The sequence below is a fragment of the Oreochromis aureus genome, linkage group 11 (genome assembly GCF_013358895.1).
Source record: "Oreochromis aureus strain Israel breed Guangdong linkage group 11, ZZ_aureus, whole genome shotgun sequence".
NCBI classification, from domain to species: Eukaryota; Metazoa; Chordata; class Actinopteri; order Cichliformes; family Cichlidae; genus Oreochromis; species Oreochromis aureus.
In genome coordinates this window covers 19,005,474-19,030,192 of record NC_052952.1, presented here as the reverse complement: position 1 = coordinate 19,030,192, position 24,719 = coordinate 19,005,474, and the positions used below count along the sequence as shown (strand labels likewise).

General features: G+C 40.4%; 1 protein-coding gene across 1 annotated transcript; it reads left to right on the top strand.

Moving 5' to 3' along the window:
- Nucleotides 1–13,483: 13,483 nt before the first annotated feature.
- LOC116331331 (STEAP family member 4) lies at nt 13,484–20,251 on the top strand. The gene is made up of 10 exons (XM_031753982.2): nt 13,484–14,034; nt 14,398–14,505; nt 14,599–14,669; nt 14,805–14,892; nt 15,594–15,872; nt 16,035–16,129; nt 16,230–16,340; nt 16,970–17,012; nt 17,102–17,266; nt 19,557–20,251. The coding sequence occupies exons 1-10, from the start codon at nt 13,834–13,836 to the stop codon at nt 19,812–19,814; spliced, it is 1,419 nt and encodes a 472-aa protein (XP_031609842.1). The 5' UTR covers nt 13,484–13,833; the 3' UTR covers nt 19,815–20,251.
- Nucleotides 20,252–24,719: the final 4,468 nt, after the last annotated feature.

The window sequence follows — 24,719 nt, the reverse complement described above, 5'->3', positions numbered from 1 at the left end:
CTGCAGTAAAAGCCTACCAAATCATTTCAGCTAAGGGGACATGGCATTTAGTGATGTCCACTGGCTCTCAGCTAGGCAGGTATTGATGGCAAAGGATTTTCATCATTTATCTTTATATTTAAAATTTGGTCCTGTGTATAAAAATGTATGTAAATCCCAAACAGTTAATACCAAACTTTTGTTAAAACCGCTTGAAATAAAGCTGAAAATTTGCACTTTAATTACATGTTGATCATTGTGGTGGACAAAGGTGGAAAACTACTAGCACAATTATTGGATTGTCCAAATACTTACAGACTTAATTGCATGCTTGTGAATATAGAGATAGATGGATCTGAGGGACATTTATTATGCTGAATGGGTCTCCAAAGCTGTAGTGAGAGGGGAAAAAGGTGTTAGTCCATCAGCAGACTGTCAACCACACACACACACACACACACACACACACACACACACACACACACACACACACACACACACACACACACACACACACACACACACACACACACACACACACACACACACACACACACACACACATAGGAAAACATAGAAAGAAAGAGAGCGAGGGAGAGAGACATGAATAATATTCAGCCATCAACTCTTGAACGATAGGAAGGATATTTTTTGCCAGTGGTCACCTCCAGTCTGTTGCATCCACCAGTAGGCATGCATATCCAAGAACTGCCTATGCATATGGATATGCAGGCCTTTTCATATGAGCAACAATTTGTCACCCTGCTGTGTTTAAGCTGACACAATGAACAGAGTGTGAGTATTATGAACTGAGTTCGTGCATTGAATTTAATCAAACCAACTGCTGCAAACCCAGCAGGAATTACATCTTAAACCACATTACAGCAAGTAAGCACTCTTCAAATATTCATACATACGTCCTTGGGGTATTTGACTATCACATGTTAATGAATATTTCATGATAAAAATAGTAACCTCTGAGCGGACTAGATTTTCAAACATGCTTTAGAGCAGATTTAAGGAACTTTCTCAGTGTGTTAGCTGATAGGAAATTATGATATTAATCAGTACGTGCAGAACTGTATCTGTGCTTCAATCTGCTGCTCCTCCAGTGTTGTGAACTGATTGCCTCCTCACTGCACTGAAGAGTAGAATGTGAATGAACAGCATTGTTGCATTACTACACAGATATCAGCTGCATAAGATTTGTAATCATATCTAGTAGAATAAGATCTTTGGCACCATTGTGCCCCTCTCAAATACAAATACAAGCATAGTCTTCCTGACTGTCACACATGGCTGTAAGTCATGATTGGAATTAATGCATCCAGCCCATTGCAGGCTAATTTCATTAACTTTTACGAAGGTCATGTTCTATAGAGATGCAGTGCGTACAAGCGACAGCCTCCATGTCTGGAAAATTAAAACAGCCTCAAAGTGCCAAAAACCGCACCAACATGAGTGGCCACTTGAAGCTGGCTCCAAATGAGAATTTGATTAGACTCCCATATTAAAATGTGCAACTTTACAGAAGAAATAAACATGGTTATAATGTGGTAGAGATGATGTGTTTGGCTTCTATGTCCAAGTTTCCCAGTTTTTATAAGATGTTTAAATTATATACTTAAAGGCTGTATAATTAAAAGTCTGTCAGCCTGGACTGACACTTGTAACACATGTGGCTAGTAGCTGTATGCTGGTCTTCACCTCTGCTAATTCAAATCAATAAACCTGAACAATTATCTGATAAATAGCATGGCTTGCTTTGTGATTACAAAAGAGTAGAAGAACAGCTCAGGTTGAGCGATTTGGAGACAAAATAAGAGAGGCAAGGTTGAGATGGTGGATTTACTAGGAATAGGATGTTGAAGATGGCGCTGCCAAGCTGGAGGAAAAGAGGAAGGCCACAGAAAAGATTCATGGATGGAAGGAGGACATGCAGAGGGTTGGCATGACAGCAAAGGATGCAAGAGATGGAGTGAGATGGAGATACCTGAGGCTGTACTGTGAAGAAGAAGAAGCCTGTAACAGGAGCTTTTGCACGCACTGTCCAGCTTTCGCTAGTGTAATTCTAATTTATTTGCATACCTCTTCTCAGGTATCTGTATCTGTGGGATTTACCAATAAATAGTCACCTTCAAGTACTTCTTTTGTATGCAAACTAAAACTGCATACTGTGTATCATACTAATATATCAGAGACTAATTTAGCCTAAGGATGGTGAAGTCAAAATTCTGTTTGTGACAAGTGCAAGCATCTACTTCTACCGCTCAAAATAAGCTAATCTTATAGTGCAAATATGTGAGTATAAATGTAAGTCACTGTCGATACGGAGCAAATTCAAAAGTCCAGAAAGCATTTTTGTTTGCCTTGAGAAGTGCAAGCAAATATTTCAGTGAGAGATAAAGCCACTGGACAGCTCAATCCTGCATGTCTGTACCGCTAATATTCATTTTGTTTGCCCTCACTGCTCATTCTCTCTTCTTGTGGTCATGAATCACAGAAGGCCAGGAAGTACAAACAAAAAAATTAATATGAAGTGAAAATGCATGACCGTAGCCTTGGGGAATAGAAGGACAGCAGGGTAGAGACCATTTGTGTCTGTATGTGTGCATGTGCGAGAGACATCAAGAAAAGGAGCATTTCTCTCAGAGCAAAAATGAGATTGCGGAATTGGATAGAACGCTCCTCCACCCCTCCAATGAAGGGGGCTTTCTCATATTGCAGGAGGACGTATGAGGTGCGAAGCAAAGGCATTGGATCATGACAGGGTTCCCAAGCGTCTCGAAGACTTGATAAGGAAAAAAAATTACTGCAGCAGAATTAAGGGCTCATCATTTGGAGAAATTGCTTGGGAAACATCCAGAATTGTACCAATGTAAACGCTGATAAAGAAACTTCCTGAGAGCGAGCGTCAGTGTTTCAGCCTGAGAAACAAACGCTGATGGGCCGTACAGCATGTTTTAACACCGCAGTGCACAATATACAGCATCCAGCTCAACTCAACTCACTCACTCTATCACTGTGAATGTGCTTAGGATGGCACATGTACAGCTATACCCACACAACAAGCACCCACACACACACATTAAAAGATACACACACACACACACACAAACAAGCCAAGGTAGTAGACAGCCAGTGTGGAGATAGATGGAAGAGGTAAATAGGGGTGTCATGGCAGTGTGATGGAATGAGGCAAAGGAGAATTCATCCTGTGTTTCCTCTAGCCTCTGTCCCCCTGCTGACAGCATCCTGAAATAGGGCCCGCTGTGTCTGTATATAAGTGACCGTGTGTGTCTGTGTATGTTTGTGTGTGAGCATCTCTCTTTTCTATATGCTTCCTCCTCTTGCTGTGGGTATGTTTTTTTATTTATTTATTTGTTTATTTTTTAATTCCGTGTGTCTCCCTGTGCGTTTTTTCCTCTCTGTGTTGTGTATCATCTCAGTTCTGGAAACAGGATGAAAGCAGCCAATGTGAGGAGAGATAACAGTAGGGAATGAGCTAAAAGAGGGAGAGAGCCCCCTGGGGGAAGATGAAACATCCTTACTGTTTCGTTTTTATGCTCAGATCTGGTTTGAACGGAAATCCCATCGGGCCAGTGGTCAGTAAAGTGTTATTAGATCCCACAGAGGATCTGTCTTTTGGATTGGCAATACAGCAGGTAATCCTTTAAATGTTGTTGCTTTAAGGTACAAAGGACATAGTTGTGAATGTGGTAGGTATTTAGTGCATTCTGGGACACGTTTGGGTCAATCGCAAGGCATTTGTATTTAGAAAAGAGCGAGAAAACAATCCACGTTTGATGGCCTAATGGTTAGCCTGGCAGATAAAAACACTTTAACCTTCTGCTGCCTTTTTAACAGTGCCAAAAGAACAGTGACTTAATTATGCACAGTGTTTAAGTTAACCAATCACTGGCTACTTTGGTAGATATAACGTCTAAATGTCTAATTAACACAAATATCTAATCAGCCAATCACATGGCAGAAATACGATGCATTTAGGCATTTACACATCAATTCAATTCCATTCAAATTTCTTTATTATGGCAGCAAACAGTTGCCAACATTTGCCTCAAGCCTCTTTATACTGTAAGGTAAAGACCCTACAATAATACAGAGGAAACTTCAATAATCAGACAGAACTAGCAATCTGTTGGCAAAAGTGGGACAGAAAAACTTAGTTTTAACAGGAAGAAACCTCTGGGAGATCCAGGCTTAGGGAGAGGCAGCCATCTGCTGTGACCAGCTGGGGGTAAGGAGAGTAAGACACTTCAGCCTACCTTTATGACCACACTGTACAGTGTAAGCATCTTCTGATTGCGGTTTCCAGTAGGATAATGCGCCATGTCAAAAAGGTCAAATCATCTCAAACTATTTTCTTGACCATGACAATGGGTTCACAGTCCTCAAATGGTCTCCATGGTCACCAGATTGCAATCTAATAGAGGACCTTTGGGATGTGGTGGAACAGGTAAATCACATCAACGATTCACTGCCGACAAATCTGCAAGAATGTGTCATGTTATCATGAACGATAATGTTTCCAGCTTCTTGTTGAATCTATGCCATGAAGAATTAAGGCAGTTGAAGGCAAAAGGGAGTCTAAATAAAGTTGCTGGTGAGTAAATTTTTAATCAGGCAATTGACCAAAATGAAGCTTTTTCTCATCTTTCTGCCACATTTGTGTTATTAAATAAGTGCTCTTTGGCAGATATAACGAAGCCCTCTCGGGCACGAAACACACTATCAGTGAAGCAGGAGAAAAAATTCTGCAGAAGCAGTGGCAAAACCTGACTTTAGGCGCTCCTTTGCAAATCAGCAAGAGATCATTTTTTTAATGCATTTGAATATATACTGTCTCCAGGTAGGTTCGGATTAGAAACTTCTTCAATATTACAGAACCTTTCTTTGGGCTCACCTACTCATTCTTAAATGGCACATTTGTATTTTTGCTGCCATTTACCTCATCAAATAAAATATACCTTTAAGTCGTTGTTGGAGTGCTGTGGGCTGGCCCTGCCATTTATAAATCGAAGTGGTTTTAAGCCAGCCTTCAATGAAATAGTGGAGCGCAAAGTAGTACTCTTATCCCCACTTGTTTAGTTCTCCCCATTTTTTCACTTTCAACTGTCTGTTTCTTTTTTTCGCTCTCATTTTCTGGCTCCGTCTGGCTTTGTCTCCTCCAGTCTCTCCTTCTTTCTGTCCCAAGGGATAAAGACCCTCCCAGCCTAGAGCTCGTTGTGCGTGTGTTTAGTAATTAGAATTAAAGTATTAGAGTTAAAAAGGAGGATTTCAGTCTGATTATGATGAAGGAAAAAATAATCCAAACTCTCCCTTATGGGTTTGAAAAGAAAAAAAAAAAACAATTCAGTGCAATACCACCTTTCAAGTGAACAGAGCTAAACAGACCAAACATGATTTGCTTTTAAGTAAAGCTGTCAGCGGGTTTGTGCATGTTTTCTTCGGGTGTGCATGAACATGTCTGAGTGTTCATAGGTGTGTGGATAAAGTGTGTCTCTTTGTGAGTGGCTATAAGTGAATGGGTCTCATCCGTCTGCCTTTCTTTTTTTTGCGGTGACTTTTCTTCTCGATTAAAAATGAATGCCTCCCCTTCTGCTCTCTGTCACTTTTCCCTGCTTCTGCTCCCACTCCCTCTCTTTTTCACTATTATCCCCTCTATATCCTCTCTATTTTCTTCAAGCTATCTCTATATATCACTCTGCGCATGCACGCGCACACACGCGTGCACACACACACAGTGCCACTTTCTTCCCTCCTTGCTCCTCGTAGCTCTCTCCTCCCATCTCATTCTCTGAGACCCCCTCTCTCTCTCTCTCTCTCTCTCGCTTTCTGAACATATTTCATCAAAGGCCCTGCACACAGGTAACACTCACCCTGATCTCATTAACTGCTGCTAAGCGCGCAAGACTTGAAAGAACACACTGTTTCAAACACACACACGTGCACACACACACACACAGCTTGTATAACCCTAACAGTTGCATAGGACAAGAGAATCAAAGATGGAACCTTCCAGAGGGCTCATGTATAATTCTTAAACTGAGAAGTGTTATAACGATCTAATGATTTCAGGCTAAGGTGCGAATGCTGAGATAGGCCTTTATATTGGCTCTGTGTATGCATGAGTGTGGATACGTGTGTGTGTGTGTGTGTGTGTGTGTGTGTGTGTGTGTGTGTGTGTGTGTGTGTGTGTGTGTGTGTGTGTGTGTGTGTGTGTATACACCCCCCCCACTCAGTCTCTGTCCTGTTAGTAGCGGTATTAACCTGGGGTCTCTCTGCTCTCCCGATCAGTGTAACCCCATTAACTCCCATTAAGTCTCATTACTTCCCTCGTGAGGGTCGTTACAGCTTCCTTTATCTCATTACCTAAACACCACAGTATGCATTCTGTGGATTTCTGCTCAGTGCCACATAATTTTTGCAAGTAATTGCGACTCCTTATGTGTTTCATTGGAGGTAGGACCAGGTATGAATGGTGGTTTGTAAGCCTGCAACTGACAGTAATTGAGCAATCCACTTCCTCCCAAAGACGAGAAGGCAGCCCACACTGCCAAGGAAACAGTTTTTTTTTTTGTTTTTTTTTTTTGAGGCCTGAAGGGCTGTGTGGAGAAACTACCAGCGAGGGGGCAGTAGAGTGACAGCTTGACACAGAGTCATAATTATACATGACTGTCAGAGTGAAATATTCAGCAGTGTGTGGTCATGGGGATGAATTATATATTCACTACTGTGAGGACTTCTGTTCCAGAGTGGGATTTGATGTTGTAGGTGCTGAGAAGGAATGGGTTCTGGAGTCAAATGGAGGGGAAAAACACAGAAACGGAGTGAGCGGTGTGATTAAAAGACACGAAGGGTGGCCACATTAGGTCAGATGTGGAGGAAGTGAAGTTTTACTCAACAGCTCACAGATGTCTGCAATACTCTAGGTGCATGAAAGATGTATGCCAGGCACAAGCGACTTAGAGCCTTACACAGTTTTTTTTTTTTAATTGTTGTTTTCACTCTAACATATGCTGTTCACAAATTTGCAGTTTAAACACTGAGTAAACTTCCTTCTGGTCATTTGCAGTTAGAGATGATTCACTGAAGCATAATACATACATATTTACAAAAGTGATGAGTGGTCTGTTCTCCTTCCACTTTATACACTTTCACTTCTTGTTTTTAGTGTGTTTGGAAAGAGGTGTTTTTGGCAAATCATAAAACTCATAAAACTTAGTAAAATTTTAGAATAGGTTGCTTTTCACTCCCTATAGCATGTTTGTCAGATTACACAAAGAATAAATCCTAAATGGCATAAATGGAGCAAAGCCTACAAAGCTAGTTCAGGCAGACAATTTGCGCAGCACTTCCAGACTCTCATGTGACACACTATTTGCTGCAACATCCAACTGAGTCTTTGTAATAAGGTGGTGTATTTAAGCTGTCAAAAGCCCCGGTTACACCCCTGCTCTGCCAGTGTAGCTGCTTTTATGGCTCACTTTGCAACTCGTGCTGCCACGGTTACCGCTGCTTCTGCTGCTGCTAAATTTCATCAACAGCTGGTACCTGACCCACACACAGGGCTCATAAGATAGAAGTTTCTCTTGGGAGATGGTTGCTTAAGGTCGTAAAATAGTCAAAGATGACGGAAAAAGTCCCACATAATGCGGCACATATGACAGACGTGTCTGCCTCTGATGTTGCTCTCGGATTTATACACCGCATCATTCAAACTGCATGCCTAAAAACCTTGCTATTGTAATATTTATTATCACATATGCGGCTTTCAAATGCAGGCATCATTTATTAAGATCTTAACTCCAAAACCCTAAAATGTGATTTAATCCAGCTGACTAAAACCCAGTGGCTGTTGTCAGATTCTGTATATTAACATTTGAAACATCAGATCATTTAACTGGGTTCCATTGCTCATAAAAAAATAGAAATTCAATGCCTAAAATATCTTTGAGCAGAGCGATGAAGGAGCCAGCTAAGAGAATTGGCAAACAACAAACAAATAAATCCCCTTAGAAGTCATTTACTTTACAAGAGCAAAGACAGAAGCTAAAACATTTCACATTTCATTTTCACTTGTGAGTTAAGTATGTGGTTAGTGTTGTGGACCAAAATAATAAATCAATCCCAAAATCTGATTCCATGCAAGTCCACCTATTTGTGCAAAGCACCAGAGAGGTAATACTGTAGCCTATGTGTTGAAATAGGAAGTACCGGATTACAAATTAATTTGGTCACTGTGTTCTTCTGCCGGGAAAGTCCGTATTACAAAACACACAACAAGGAACTGATAGAAAAGACTGAAAACTGGGTTATAAAAGTGCAAAAACATAATACACTAATCCCCGCACATACAAACGTACAGGTGTAGTCCCACAACAGACAAACAATTAGCCTAAACAGAAAGAAATAGATTTAGTTAGGTCAAATGGTGTGCCCTAAAGTATACTTGGTAGTGTGCACTCAAAAAGTAGTCTTGGCCCCCAGTAAACATGGAGTGATAATTTTGAGTAAAATGCAACTGAAACATACAAAATCAAAAGTTTATTTATTCAGATAGTTAAGCATCAAGGAAAATGAGCTTGGTTTAAACAGAATGTTCCAGAATGACCAGATTCCATTAAATTGATCATTTTATATTGTACTTATGTAACCAAATCATATGGAAAGGTTTTACAGGTTATCAACTTGCTTAATGTCAGAATTTTGGGCATAAATATTTCATTGATTGTGTGAGCTCTTTGCTGCTCCCCATATTTGTGTCTCTCTAACTTTGGCTATCTAATACAGGCAAATATAAAAACGTACCTGCCTTTGTATTCAAGGATATTAAAGTTATTAAATAACTTCGCACACACATTAACTGAAATAAAACAGAGGTTACACCAAAGTAGGTTGTAGCTACATGTGTGGTGGCTCCATCTGCGGTTCTATCGTTGTATTTCTTCACTTTTCCCTTATTATAGGATGACTAATCTACACAATACCTGTAGAAGAGCAGCAGACATTTGAAACACATGTACCCCTGTTTTGCGGACACTGCACTGGGACAGTCAATCACGTTCTTGCTTGCTATGTTATCACTAATCAAGCTGACTGTTCACGGCAGGCCATGAGGAAATGTTCCCCACCGACATGTTTTCAATTACTCTGGATGTTTGGTATGGTAAGCTTAACTTTGGTGGTTTTACGCAGGATACTATGAATGATAACAGAAGGAACTGCACTGCCTCCAACCCAAACCAGTTTGGACAAGCAGGCCCGAGTAAAGGTCTAATCAGGCAAGCAGATACCTGTGAGTGTTTGTAGAAGCTTTAGGGGCCCAACGCCTCCACATAATTTTAGTGTTATTTTGAGGGGGCAGAATGGGCCGTGTCAACAGCACACACTAAGTGGACCCAATATCCAGAGTCTCAGGTCCCCTCCAGTATTGCATACATCAGTGTTGCCAAGACAACCACTCAATCTTTCAGTCAGGTTTTATAACCACTGTGATTAGGGTTCATAAAGCTGAGACCATATCCTGATGTTGTTCTGCATTGTAAGAGATAGAGAGACAGATATATGAGTGGAGGCGAGGGAGCACATGTGTGTGTGCGGATGTGCATGTGGAGTGAAGTGTGTTACAAGGAAAGATTGGATCTGACCCATTAACTTTACAGATCACTCATTGAGCTCCAGAGCACTAGGGGTCAGGAGGGAGATTTCACTGTAAATCTCTAAAACGATCAAAATGATAGACCAGAGAGCTGAGGGACAGCGAGAGGGAGGGAGGGAGAAAGAGAGGGAGAGTAGCAGAGCAACGAGCAAGCACAGCTTGCAGCAATGTTTCTGACTCTGTCCAAAGCCAAGATAAGTTTCACTATGGATGTCATCTGCGTCCAAAACAGCCAGCTGGACTTTATTTTCCTCTGTTACTCGTGTAAACATTTAGCAAAAACGAGGTTTGCTATTTTCAGTGTAAATGGTGAAAAAGTACCTTTGCCAAAAAAATAAAAATAAAAGAGTTCATAAACCCTCCTGAATTATGAGGATTAGGCAAACCTAATCAGACTAAACTAATAATGCACAAACAGTTGTACTTCTCATCTGTTTATTGAGCACATTTAATCAAGTAACTGCAAACTGCATTGGGTTGTGTCTAAAAAAACAGCTTTTTGCAGCAGCGACATTCCTCACATGTTTATGTTTGTGAGATTTGGACGATAGGTGGAAAAGGAGGAGGGATTTTGGACTCTTTTGTAACTGTGTCTGGTTCTCAACATTTCCAGGATATCTTGATTAACAGTTCTCTGCAGTTCATATCAAATCATCTTGGGTGGGTTAAGGTTGGGTTCTGAGTTGGGTTTTCTCATAAAAAAATACTGGATCAGGTAGAAAAACATCCCTCAGCCAGTGACATATTCCTCATCATATTTCAGAGTTGCCCTTTTCCTCTACACATATTGTGCTTTTTTTTTTGCTTTTTTTTGCCAAAAACTTCAACTTTTGCCCCATCTGTCCACAAATGGTTTCTGGATGGTCTTTGATAGGTGTTGGCTGCTGGTGTTTTTCTGTTGCACACAGGTTATTTTCACCTATTTCGGCACTCCACATTGTGCTGCAGATGGAATTTCTGTAAGGTGCCCACTGCAGCAGCAGTTCTGAATTTTCTCCATGTGTAGAAAGTTTCCCTTACTGAGGACTGGTGAACCCCCAAAATTTCATAAAGGTTTTGTAGCCTATTACTACACTATTACTATTACTGTGATCCAACCTTTTATGAGAGCAGATTTTGTTCTTAATCAGCTTTAATATATCATATTGTTTTTACGCCGGTACTGATCTGGAGCCCACAAATCCAATCTTATTTTTAAAGTTTTGATGAAGTCATTAGTACAGAGCACAGTGATTATTTTTTCAAACACAAACTTTGTCTTATTAGTTTTTTCAGACTCTGTTTGTCTGTAATTTTGAATCAGATGGAGAGAAGAACACATTTTATGTATAATCAATGCACAAATCCTGGTGAATGTTCAAAAAGATTTTCTTGCAACTAGCCCTGGGTTATTTTTCCTTCTGGGTTTCTGCCTCAAGAAGGATGTTTTTAGATGTGGCCTTTCTGGCTGTGTTGGGTCATGGCCTGCAACCCAAAACATTACCTCAAAAAGATAGCTAAGGAGGTTCACATGAGGACATTCAGCGCCTTAAGGTAAACACAAACAGCAGATGTGTCATGTAGAGGAGGTGAAGCGAGAAGAGGGAAAAGTCACTGTACTAAACTTTAGCCTCAGACCAGGATGTTTTTTTGCTCTTCTCTTTTGCCCAGTGGCACAGGAGCTTGTTTGCTTGGTCACACCTCAGATCCAACGACCTCTACCCGTCAAACCTCTACAGTATTGTGGAACCATTATCTAGAATGACTTCTAACAAACCAACCACCTCTTTGTATAATCGTCCTCTTGATTTTAGACATCCAATCACAATCTACAGGAAATTTTTCTGCTGTGTGTCACTATCACTACAACCGACCATCACACTCAGATAATCTATAACCTGGTGTCCATCTCATCCAGTAACACATGATCAAGGTCTAAGTTCTAAGTATGTATGCACCGAAACCTTGAACAGCGTGACTAAAAGTCAATCTTTTTCACTATAACACCAAAGAAAGCTGGATGTTACTCTATCTGTAAGCCTCATTTCATGCAGAAAAATCTATTAACATAGTATGGGGCTGTAATGCAGTCTGGCTTTTGCTTAGACACTCATATATTGCAGAGTGTAAAGCCAATCATGGTAATGGCTTTAGCCAGGGAATACTGGAAGGCCCAATCATCAGCCTGAGAGTGCCTTTTTTTCAGACTTGACATTTGATATGTGATTGCTGCTTCCATTCAGTTTTGTTTTGATCATCAGAAATCCACCCACGCTGTTTTAAGCTAGATTGTTTGGTGCTCAGAAGTACTTAAGTGCAGCTCTTGTGCTCACTGAGGTCTACCTCTGCGCTTTAGTGCCTGGGCTTTTACTGGTTGAACTCTGAACTTTTGTCTAAGAGGCTAAGGAACTCTTGGTTAGTTATAACTGACCGCTTGATATGAGAAAAAAACAAACACTGCATCATATAAATAACACTGACCTCCTACATTTACATAAACTATTTTTTTCACCCAGCAGACGTTCATTTGTTTACTTTTCTTCTTACTGTATTTACTGATCTGATCAAGCCAGACCCCTTCTCTTGAACGCTGCTTTCCTTCCGACCTTGGTATCTTGTGGGAGGAAGAGCAAGTGAGTAATTGTTTACCAAGTAGGAGATTAATTGCAGTTAAGGTCTCTGCCTAGTTATGGGCCAAGAACCCAGATCAGCAACAAATTTCATTACTTTTTTTTTTTGTTTCTTTGTGAATATATGCATGTGTGCTTGAGTGTGTGTATGTTTGCATTAGTAAAGTATTGTTATTTTTGTGTCGCACATGCTCATGCACATGCCAGCCACTTAGTGATGCAGCACAGCAGAGGGAGTAATTACAGATTAGGACAGGTCACTAGGCCTGAGGTTCACCTCAGCCCTGAACGGTGGAGCTATTTTGGACCTCTGGGAAAATAGGAAGGGCTGCACTCAGAGTCCAGCTTAAGTTATGAGGCTAAGAACATTAATTACTCACTGGGACAACACATGAGTGCAGCTTAGACTGTAATTGGTGGGTTTGCCTACAAACTCCATGAATCAGGGTGCACCTCTTCTGACCACTGTATCACTGGCTGATTATGAGGATTGTGTTCTTTGACTCCCAGTGAACCACAATTATCCTTATGCTATTAAAATAAGTGTTATTTGTTTTGCACTCAAGACCAAGCAATTATGTAGGTACAGGACGTGGGAATTTTACAGTCATAACGTGGGGATTGTGCAATGAAACAGAGGAGAGGGGGGTGGGAGCATACCAGTACATTGTGCTTGCATTCTGTGACCTGGAATTGGTACACATAGTCTGTTTGGGGAGAGCTCAGTGCAACAATGTGAATTTTTCCATGAGCAAACTTTAACATGTAACATGAGGTGACTGTGTTGTCTATCGAGGTTTTTCTGTGTTTAATTAAAGGGACTGTTTGCATCTACATGCACAAACCTGTTATGGTGAGCTTGTCTGAGCAGAAACATTCCACACTTTGATTCTTAACTGTGCATTTCCGTCATGTCATCATATCAACAACTTTCATCTACTGCATAATCTGGGTTTCTTGTGCTTTGACTTTATGTGATAAATTGGGGAAAATGGTTTTTTTTTCCAGCCAGAGTACATTAAATTCTTGTTTTCCAGTGTTGCATAATCTGTGTGGTTTCCCAGAAGCCTGCCATAATTCTTTACTTTGCCACAGTTTTCCTGGCAAAGCAAAGCACAGAGACACAGAGAGACAGAGAGGCTCAGATAGAAAACTAAAGGGCTCTCTGAAACCTGCCTCCAACCTTTTGCCACGGAGTTTCCAAGATTAAACAGACTTCCGTCTGAGCCAATCCTAAAATGGGAGGGGATAGACCAATACAAAAACTGACTCAGGACTGAAAAATCTGTCAGTCTAGAAAGTGACAGAACAGACACATGAACTTGAGAGGCAGTCAGATGGTCCACTGGCACTTTTTCCAGAAGATTTCCTTATTTGAAGTAACAGTAATTTAGTTACAGCTGTCTTGAACTTGGACACATTACTCATAATATTCACATTGCAGTCCAGCTGTCACTGTGCTGGCAGAAGACCTGGTAGAGCGTTTTGTTCTTTCAGAACCACAGGAGGTATTCTCCCTTTTTGTGTCAGACTGTGGCCGTGTTGTGTGACAGACTGAGCAGCATGTCAAAGGAGGTGACTTCAGAGAGCGTATCTCTGTGTCCTTTGAGCACAGCAGCAGCCACTGAGCAGGAGATGCTATGTATCTTTGGGACGGGGGACTTAGGGCGCTCTCTGGGCCAGCGTTTTCTCCAGACTGGCTACAAGGTGGTGTACGGCAGCCGCAGACCCCACAGCTGTGGCCCATTGCCTCCGGGAACTCAGGTACAGTGCATGATGTCTGTTGTTTTTGTTGTTATTGTTCTTATTTGACTGCTGATATCACAACATGTGAATTGACCAAAACAAATACCTGTGTTCAAAGTGCATAGTTAGTGCTGTGAGAAAAGCAGCTCTTCTAATCAGGCTTGACCTTGTTTAGCTAAACTAGTTTGCTGATAATTTGTGTACGTGCAAGCATCTCTCCAGATGTTGCTGTTTTTTGTTTGTGCTCTACATCCTGCATTGCTTTGGTTTTTGTCTTGACTGAACTAGAATCTCAAAATAAATGAAACCTTTTGTCAGCGGTTGGGTTACCATGTGTCGTGACCGTGCGTGACAGTTCTCCTGTGTTTATGTCTTGTGCAGGCGATGAGCCATGTGGCTGCAGCCCAATCAGCCAGGCTGGTTTTTATTTGTATTCACAGAGAAAACTATGATTTCCTGGAGACTCTTGCACCTCAGCTCAAGGGGAAGGTACTTTGTTGCACTGTGAGATGACTTTGTGTGACAAAGCACTTAGATCATTTCTAACTTTTCATCCACTCTATTGATTTAATTGATTGGAAGGTCCTGGTGGATGTCAGCAACAACCTCAAGAAGAATATGTACCCCGAGGCCAATGCTGAATATCTGCAGCGGTAAGGGGAAACTAGGGCAGCAATGTAATAAAATGAAATATTGGGATATCTCATGGACCATGTGGGTTAAATCACCAAAAAAAAAACTGTAAGCCTGTAAGAACATGAGGCAAATGATTGTTGTTTAATAACCAGGCTAATCCCTGGAGCTCAGGTGGTGAAGGGTTTCAACACCTTGTCTGCGTGGGCCCTTCAGAATGGACCTTCAGATGCCAACAGACAGGTAATAAATGCATCTGCTTGTTGTGTTAAAGTCTCCTTGTTTGCATGGTATACTAGGGAAAAGGTAAAAAGTATTACATATTTGCATGCAGAACCACATGCATTTGACAGTTCTCTGATCTGTTCACACAGCTGGGGATGACCAACAAGTTAAAAATAATAATCTCTTTCCTAAAGGAAAGTATTTCCGTCCAAATTATATTATTAACTCATTTTGAAGTTTTGATCAAACCGAAGCCAAGCGAAAGAGGAGGAGAGGAGTCAGCCTCGTGTCTTTCCTGAGAATGCTGTCTCTGTGGTATCCTTGAATCAATTAACTCCACACTCTCTCTTAGATCTAAGCTTCCCATCAAGTATTTTGCTCTCTCACTGCAGCATGTGTTTTGCTCATTTTGATCCAGTTTCGGAGTCCCAGTGGACAATAAATTAAAAAAAAAAAACCACAGGAGAACGCATGTGTTGTGGGGAGTACATGTTTATGCACTGGACTGTGTTTAATTTTGAGCACCATCAGCAACATTGCATAGGTGTTGAGCATTCCTATGACCACATTGACTGTCAGTGTGTCTCTATTGGTTGATCATCATGTGTGCGAGTGCATAAAATTAAATGTGTAAATGTAGAATGATGAAAACCTGCACTTTGCACATGGGGCACTTCTCAAGCTTTAAAAATTATAGATTGTTTTTCTTTCCTCTCCAGGTGTACGTGTGTGGGAACAGTCTTGAAGCAAAGCAGGCAGTAATAGAGGTGGCTACCAAATTAGGCTTCACTGTTCTGGACAGGGGGTCTCTGACTGCAGCCAGAGAGCTGGAGGACTTCCCTCTGCAGCTGTTCCCAGAGTGGAGGCTGCCCTTGAAATTGGCCACTGGCCTCACTGCCTTCTTCTTCTTCTATCTACTCATCAGAGATGTCATCTATTCGTATGTGGTGAATGATAAAGACGTCTCTTTTAGAATCATGGCATCCTTGGCCAACAAGGTAAATTCGTTTATTACCTTACAAATTAGCACATGGTACACTTTGAAAAGTCACCGCCAAATATATCCCATAAAAATGACTAAACAAATAAAAAGTTTTCACTTAAAACTCATGGATTTTATCCTCAAAACAAGTTGCGCTGTAATTGTCTCCTTCTGTCAGGTGTTCCCCATCGTGTCGCTCATTATGCTGTCTTTGTGCTACTTGCCTGGAGTCATAGCTGCCTTCCTTCAGCTCTACAGAGGAACTAAATACAAGTCAGTAATCAAAATAGGATGCAATTATATTTAATCCCAGCAGAGAGGTGTGCGATTTTCTAATCATTTTTGTGCCATACTACTCAAACCTATGTTTCAGGCGTTTCCCCGACTGGTTGGATCGTTGGATGTTGTGCAGGAAACAGCTGGGACTCGTTGCTCTTGCCTTGGCTTCTCTGCATGTGCTCTACACTCTTATCATCCCTATCAGGTGTGTAAGAGCTGCACATCTTCGTCCCTCTTCATTAACCATATCTGGGGCTGTTTTTAACTGTTTATAACTGCTCATTAGAATAACATTGTTTGGGAAGATGTACATGATCCCAAATGTTATTGACTTTCTTTTGGTCTCTGGTCATCACATCATTGACAAATGCTTCATGTGTGGATTCAACTTTAAGCACTAGTTTTAGACTAGATGACATTTCAGGGTCTGGTTGCCTAGGTAACCCTTTCACATATTTACTACTATCATATGTTAATCAGTGATATCCTGCTCTGGTATCAAACGCTAACCTGAAAGCTGAGAAGTTTATTTCAGTCCCGTCCACTTTGTGTCACCATTGGTTAATTTTCTTGTAGTTGCATAATGTTGACAGATGTCCTTCCCTTTCTGATGTTCTTTGGTCATCACGTTGTTGCACACATCCTACTAATCTATTACTACAGAATATGCAGCTATAATGATAAGCCTAAATCACTCTTTAATAAACTTGTGAATAATGTTAATTCAGCAATTCTTGTGAAGTCTTCATCTAGGTTTTATTTTAGATCTTAAAGAGTTATGCCCATCTGAATTGTCCACATGATTTTTCTCTAAATAATCATTTTTGCCCTCAGATATTATGTGAGATACAGACTGGCAGCACATACTATCTCACAGGTAAGACTTGGTAACATTTTTAATCATACCTCTCTCACTCTGTAAATAGCTGGTAAAAATGTCTGTTCTTTGTTTATTGTGATTTTAAGATCAGGGAGAACAAAACGTCACCATTTGATACCACCATGGCCTGGCGTACTGACTCGTACTACGTTATTGGGATTCTGGGATTTGGCCTGTATCTCCTTTTGGGAATAACCTCCCTCCCTTCTGTCAGCAATATACTCAGCTGGAGAGAGTTCAGCTTTATACAGGTAAGACGGATATAAAATGTAGTGTCTGGAGTGATGTATCCCTAGCAGAAGGGGATTGATCTTTGAATTTGTTAGAAGTCTGGCAGCCAAGTTTTCAATGAGCTGGAAGCAGAAGAGGAGGGATTTATAATAGCCTAAACATCATGAGATGAAAGCATGGAGCACTTTAGCAAGATCTGCTAGACAGTAAAGAAAAGAAAGTAATAAAAACATTAACTGGAGAAAGCTTAGACCCAAAGTTGCCTTGTAAACCTGTCCTAACAAGTTAATAGAATTGACCTGCTCATTCAATTCAGTCTCCCATTTATTTAGAAAATATAGATGACTTAAATGTTCTTATTGAATAAAAGAGGCCGGAACTATATACTGTACCCTGTTAACTTAAGTTGTGATTCAGGAGGGTCAGTTTTTCAAAGACATCTATACAATCACACACTTTTTACAACCAGAGGAACTGTCCTCCAGTCACTAAAACAAATGCAGGTTTTCCATCTTTGATTTATAGTATGTGGTTCGTGCAAACTCATATTGGCACATTAGCGAAACAAAACTCTTGGCCTGATGACTGAATCCTGTTTATAAGAAGATAAACTTTAAGTCACAAGTGAAGGAATGAGAGTGTGGGATTTTTCCCTGGAGCTGGCCCACTGATGTTACGAGCAATCCATCCAACAGATTTGTGCTTGCACAGAAGTTGGCATCTTTGCTTATTACTGGAATCAATTAATATCAGATAGAAAATGGAAAACATGCTCTCCATCTAGAGCAGGATGGGTCAGAATCAGCCCGGTGAAGACTCCAAATCAACCAACTGGATGGTTTTGGAAACAGAACATTTGGACATTTACATCTGTGTTTTCAGAAGTTTTACAGATTTTCCTGATGATAAAGAGATTCCCTGTGGCTATCCATACAAAGCCAAACTAATTAAGTTATAGATTTCTATAATTTAAAGATGTCACAAAGATAAAATGTGTTTGACATCCCGGATCTACAGTAAATGAACATTTTTACTACTCTCTGGTTTACTCAATCACGCTTACAAGTAAAAACAAAAATAACAGAAGTTTCAAAACTTATTTTTTTTTAAACAGAGAACAAATAAACACAGTGGCAGGAAAAAGCATTTCTGTGATATTTAATCTGTCAATTTCTCATAACATGAGTACAATAAAGCTCACTGGTAAATTTAATTTTTTTCAACTGATCATCTCATTACTTGGCCAGGAAAAGCTGCAAATGAAACCAGATTGATGATTTAATTAACACAGGGATGCTTTATATGAAATATCCCTAGTTGGCACTCACTTCTAATATGTCTGCTGGAGATGCTTTAAAGTGCACCATGAAATGTTCCACGTACTGCCACTCCACTATTGCACCTGTTTATACTCGAGGCTGCTGAGGAGCAGTTAGTGTGGAAATTGACAGAGAGGCTACTGGGCCTTTAAGGAAGGATTCTGGCTGAAAAACTGTTTGGTAAATTCTTCACATTGTGTCTAATTTGCAAAAGTACAAACTGTGACTGGATAGGAAAACACACGCATGGGCCAGGCAGCTGTGTTAAAGTTCCCACTGGAAACAAACTGTCAGAAATCTGTTAGTTATATTTCCCTCCTTCGCTTTCTAACTCTGTCTTTACTTGAACAGACACAAATAATGTTTACCTTTGTTCCCACTCTGACCAATCAAAAATGAAATGGGACACACTACAGGGAACAAACTCATTCATAAATGTATCTGGGTCATGTCAAGCTCATATTCTTATTCCACCCCTCCCTTTACTCCAGCCCAAATTAGAGCAGAGATTTAAATGTTAAGTTATGCATCAGATGTAATTTGGGGGCATACATTATCCTGGGCCTCAGTCCTAAGGCTTTGTTCATGTGTATATAATGTATTTAAATGTGCACAAGTATGTATCGGCACCTTTATGTATATGAGTACACAAAGTCAAAGAGTGCATGCATTGCACATATGGAGCTATGTCTCTATTAAGGTCAGTCTGTCACTGCAGTTGATTTGATATAATACATTTCTATGAAAGAAATTGTCTTTTATCTTTGTTCTTTTTTATTTTATTCACATTTATCCCTCAGCACCTCTCTCCTCTGAGTAGCTGAGGCATTCGCACACGGACGACATGTTCCTGATGCATAAATGAAACCAAATTTGCCAGAAAGAAAACCGACTGCACATCATAACCTCAATGTTTTCTGAAAATAAATGAGTGAATGTACTTAGTAAATGTAACATATTGAACCTGTTTCATTGCTTTACTGTCTTTCAGTCCAAGCTGGGCTACCTGACACTGTTCTTCTGTACATTTCACACCTACCTGTACGGATGGGATAAGTTTCTTCAGCCTTCATCCTACAAATGGTTTATGCTCCCTGGCTACATGCTTAGTCTGGTGGTGCCTTCTGTGGTGCTAGTGCTCAAGCTGCTTCTCCTCCTGCCTTGCGTGGACAGCACTCTCACCCGGATTCGACAGGGCTGGGAGAGAACTGATCCCGAGCAAGAACGCAAAAAATTACTCCTAACATGAGGCAATGGCACTGCAGGTACAAATGAATTATAAACACAGACGCAAGGGCATAGATGTCATAGAGCCAGGATTATATAATTACAAGAAAACTGTTGAGTGTTGTAAACGTGGTACATGTAAAAGCAGCTTTCCTTTGCCTTTGTGTTCGTCTCCATTAGAGCTTAATATTTTTCCACATGTACCTCCAGAAGTGTTACATAATGTAATTTGAGATTCTGTGTTGTGTCCTCTATGACATCCTTAAAAAAAATAAAGAAAAAAGAAAAAATACCATCAATCTGAACTTGCGGTGTGTAGTGGGTTATGTTTATTGCATTTATTGTTACGTATTTGGTTCTCACTGCTTTTCCTTTGTTCTTTCTTGTTAAACACCCATTATGTTAATTGTAACCAATGTAAATACTCTTTAAAATAAACAACAGTGTAACAGACCAAGATTGTCTTGTCTTGTCTCTCTTTCTATATCTCATTCTATCCAGAAGCTCAAACTTTGGGAGATTTCCCTGCTGAGTTGGCTGTGTCTCGCTTAGTCGTCTCGGTCTGATCCCTCTCCAGGGTTCATCCCTGGCCGATCAGATAGCGTTCTCTCAGAAACATTTGCTCTGAAGACCAGCCTTCTCCCCAGTCACTGCTGGATCTCATCACTAGGAAAGAGGAATCTGAAGACTCCTCCATCACTGTCGTCTGTTGAAAGAATCTAATGTTGGGTTGTCACAGTGCAGATAGCCCCGTGATGTTGCCCTGCATCAAGTCATTTCCTGAAGTGAGTAAAAACACATAGACGTCATTTTATTAGTAGCTGTAAATGAAATCTAATCATGACAAGTACAGGCGTAGATGTGAAAGAATGTATTCATAGTAAAGGATACACCATTCCTGTGACTCCCGCTCAGATAAAACCTCCAGTCTCATAAAGTTGCCCTTTAAATGGCCCTTATCACTGAGTGAAAGCATTAAAAAACAGGACGGGGTGTTAAAGATCTATGCCACCGCTGGTGTTGTCAGTCAAAGTTGAACTGTTTGCCATTTCCATAAACAGGTGACGTGATAACAACTTACTTGAGCCAGTTAGGATATGAAGGAGTGGCCTTATAACATCATCTAATAAGGACAGTTCAAGGAATGCTATCTCTGGTAATCATAACACGTAATAAAGCAATTAAAGGACTCCAGATACAAAATATAAACTAAGAGGCAGTTTTATTGCTGGGAGTTACAAATGAAAATACAAAATACAAACTCTTGACATGGCAAGGCATGAACCACATACACAGAACTTTAAGCTAGACACAGGAAATGAAGCAGAGCACACAGCGCAGAGAAAACACAGCGGCAAGACTGACATGAAGACTGACAACATGACAGGAAACAGAAGGAAACTGAGGACTTAAATACAAAGGGGAGGCAAAACAAAACATAACCAGTGTTGGGACTAACGCGTTATTAAGTAACGCGTTACAGTAACTACGTTATTATTGTGGTAACGAGCACGGTAACTAGTTATTATGCCAAAACCAGGAACGCGTTACTCGTTACTGGGATTTAGATAGGCTCGTTACTCGTTACTTCGTGTGGTGGATATCGCGGAGCTTCCACAGATTCAATAACATTAGCAAGTGGTGGAAGCCAGCAGGTGGATGAAGGAAAAGGGAGGCAAGAGGAGAGACCCGAAGCGGCCGCCGGTCCGCGTGTCAGGTGAACTGAACTTCAGGTAAGAAGTTATGACCTGCAGTCTATCGGAGTCAGATATAAACCAAGTTTAGGTGGAGTTTATTTTCGGTATGCTGACATTTTCGTACTGCGTGCTAGCTAGCATGACGGAGTTTCTATACAGCTGTGTGGGTGCTATGTTACTGATGTTGAACTTTATTTTGTTCATACGGTTAATTATTAGTTGCCAACCGTCCCCTAAAAAACAGAATCGTCTGGTATTCAGAGAAAATATTACGCGTTTCGTACTGAGGTGAAAAGGAACACAGTTTGTCCCGGACTTCAGCTACAATGAAAAAGACACAAAGCTGGAGCTGCACAGCTGCCTCTTCTTCTCTCATTCTCTCCCGTTTCTACTTCAATTATGAAACTGATCAATGATCAGCTGATCGGCTTTTCTCTCTTGTTTATTTATCGCCCACTTTGCGCCAGAAAGAGGAAACCAGCGGATGTCGCGTTAAACAACAGCAGCACGTTTAAGCTTGATCAGCTGTTGTTAGAATTTATTTAATATTAATTTCTAGTATCAGCTGATGTTTGCTGGAGCCACAGCTGTAAAGCTACTGGTCATGATATCGGTTTGGTTATCTGGTGAGAGGGAAACATGAAGATGAAACCAGGAGATGTCCTTACTGAATCATCAGAGTTGAACAGGTGATGGAGAAACAGGTTTACCTTTTAGGTGACATGAATGAGTTGAAGGGAAGTTATGAACTGTTTCTGAGAGACAAATAACACCAGGATCCTTTTCTACGTAGCTGACAGCTGGTAACTGTGCAGGGGCGGGTCTAGCAAAGTGTTGCCAGGGGGCCAGGTAGGGTATTAACAGGGAAAGGGGGGCACAAGGAAATACTTTTCTTTATTATTCTCATTTAAAATGTCTCGCTTTTAAAAAAATAATTATCTGAGTCTTACAACAAACAATTGATAGATTGATACATATATACCATCAGAACAGTGTACATCACTGTCACAACAGTGTTTATTTTCATTCAAAGGCTTTATGATTTTTCCTATAATGGTGGGCCGGTCTCTAGTCAAAATGCCCGGGATGATTGTTTTGTCCCAGTCCAGCTCATCTGCAGTCTGGTGTTACCTACATCTTCCTATTCAGAAGGCAGAATTTCCAAGTTCTGAGTACAATCAAAAGCACCACGACTGCAGTTTTTGTGTTGGATGTAAAAAGCAGGCTAGAATCATGGCGGCGGTCAACGACGGTCCAGGCGTCGGTTTCTCTCGTGGAAATGTGTACATTATTTTTCCTTTCTGTTGGTAGGTGGCACAGTGCACTTGTGGCAAGTAAGCAAGCTAGAAGACTGGCAATCTGGCTGGGTATCCAGTTACGGAAGCAACACATTAACAAGAGAATTCTGAGTAAAACCAAAGTTACTTTCCCTAGTAACTAGTTACTCTGAAAGTAACGAGTAACTTGAAGTAACTGAGTTACTTTTTTAGAGAAGTAACTAGTAATGTAACTAAGTTACTAATTTAAAGTAACTTACCCAACACTGAACATAACACACGCAGGACAAGAGACTATCAAAATAAGACAGGAAGTAACACATACTAAGACCCACATTAAGACATGTGAACTAGACAGTGGGATATGACCGGGCTGAGGAACAGAGAAGGAGAGAGGGACACACAGAGACGGAGAGATGGGAAAAAACAGGTAAACATGGAGACATGAGGACAAAACACAAAAACCAAAAGCAATCTAACAATGTCAAACAAGACTAGAGACTCAAGACTAAACCGCACAAAGCTCGAACTTAAATAATCTTCTTAAGGTAAAAATGCAAAATAAAAGTCAAAACCCTGGGTCAAAGATTCAGGACCATGACATGAAGACTTAACACTTATTTGATGCTTTCCAAGCAAATACTCAAAACACTAATTACCTTCTGTTTTGCAAGATGCTAGACATAAAGAAAGTGCTTGTTGGTACTGATGTGTGATGTCCATGTGAGGGATTATGTGTTTTTGTTTGTTTTATTGTGACATCCACAAGAAAATAGCTACATACCTGGGAATACCATCAGCTGGAGGGCACTGGAGTTACAGACTTTAGAAAGAGTGCTGAACAGGCACATGCACAGATAGACCCCAGGTGGTGCTCAAGCACCTGACCCTTTGGGCAGGAAAGTTTTTTCCCCCACGTGTGTCTATTTTATAATTTTACATTTTAATTTTAAAGTTGTCCCATGGCATCAATTCCTAATTGAAAGCATGTAACGCCCAACAATTTTGTTTTTATAATTCTGCAAAGCCGTACAGCCCCTGGCCCTGGCCCCTTCCTTGTTGTCACAATCAGTTGCTCGTGCCATTGGAGAGCTCTGAGGAGCAGCGTCACATCTCAGACCTGCTTTTACTGATGACAGACAGGTAACAGCAGTGTCTGCACTGGCCTCATCCATATTTGTTATTGCTATGTAATTAAAAAACCACTAAAACACATCAATTTAGGCAGTCAAACATTAGCAATTACAACATTAGCTTATCAAATGGAAGGTACTCAGATTTAAAATCAACAAGAGAAGTCCATTTCAATCTGACAACAGAAATAATTATGTGATCATTAGTCTAATATTTTGGTGTCAGAAAGTTTAGTCCTCAAGCTATCGTACATGTCATACATGTCAGTTTTCACAGAATGTTCAAAACTGAACTATTATCAGTACCATTGTTCATTACATTATTATTATCATTATAAATGCCTTAGTGTAATACAGAATAACCATTAATTATCATGTACAAAGTTAACTTTGAATTTACCAATGACAGCTCAATGCCAACAAAGGACATGTTATAAAACAGCAAGACAGAGATCTACAGCAGACATCCCTCTTCTGTCCATGATCACACCATCTAACAGTGAGGAAGATGAAAAAACAAGTAGCTTATATAAGCAAGTAATAGCTGTGGTCCTGGATACCATTTGATTTTTAATATATATGCCCCCAAAAATGTGGCATTATTGTGTTGTTAACTATACAATGTAGCATCAGCAACAACTCTTAGGCATCACTTTGAGAATTTTCCATAATAATTTCATATCTCACTGTTTTATTTCACTCAGTCAAACGTTTTAAGCTTATTAGTCTCCCGCTGATACTCAGTTCATGGTTTAGTTGAGTATTAGTACAAACCAAGGAAAGTTTCAACTGAGATGACTTTCACCACAATTAACATCAT

Coding starts and splice junctions, on each gene's coding strand:
- LOC116331331 (XM_031753982.2), top strand. CDS start 13,834: ATGTCAAAGGAGGTGACTTCAGAGAGCGTATCTCTGTGTCCTTTGAGC. Junction 14,506..14,598: donor CACCTCAGCTCAAGGGGAAG/GTACTTTGTTGC, acceptor ATTGATTGGAAG/GTCCTGGTGGATGTCAGCAA. Junction 17,013..17,101: donor CAGCACATACTATCTCACAG/GTAAGACTTGGT, acceptor TGTGATTTTAAG/ATCAGGGAGAACAAAACGTC.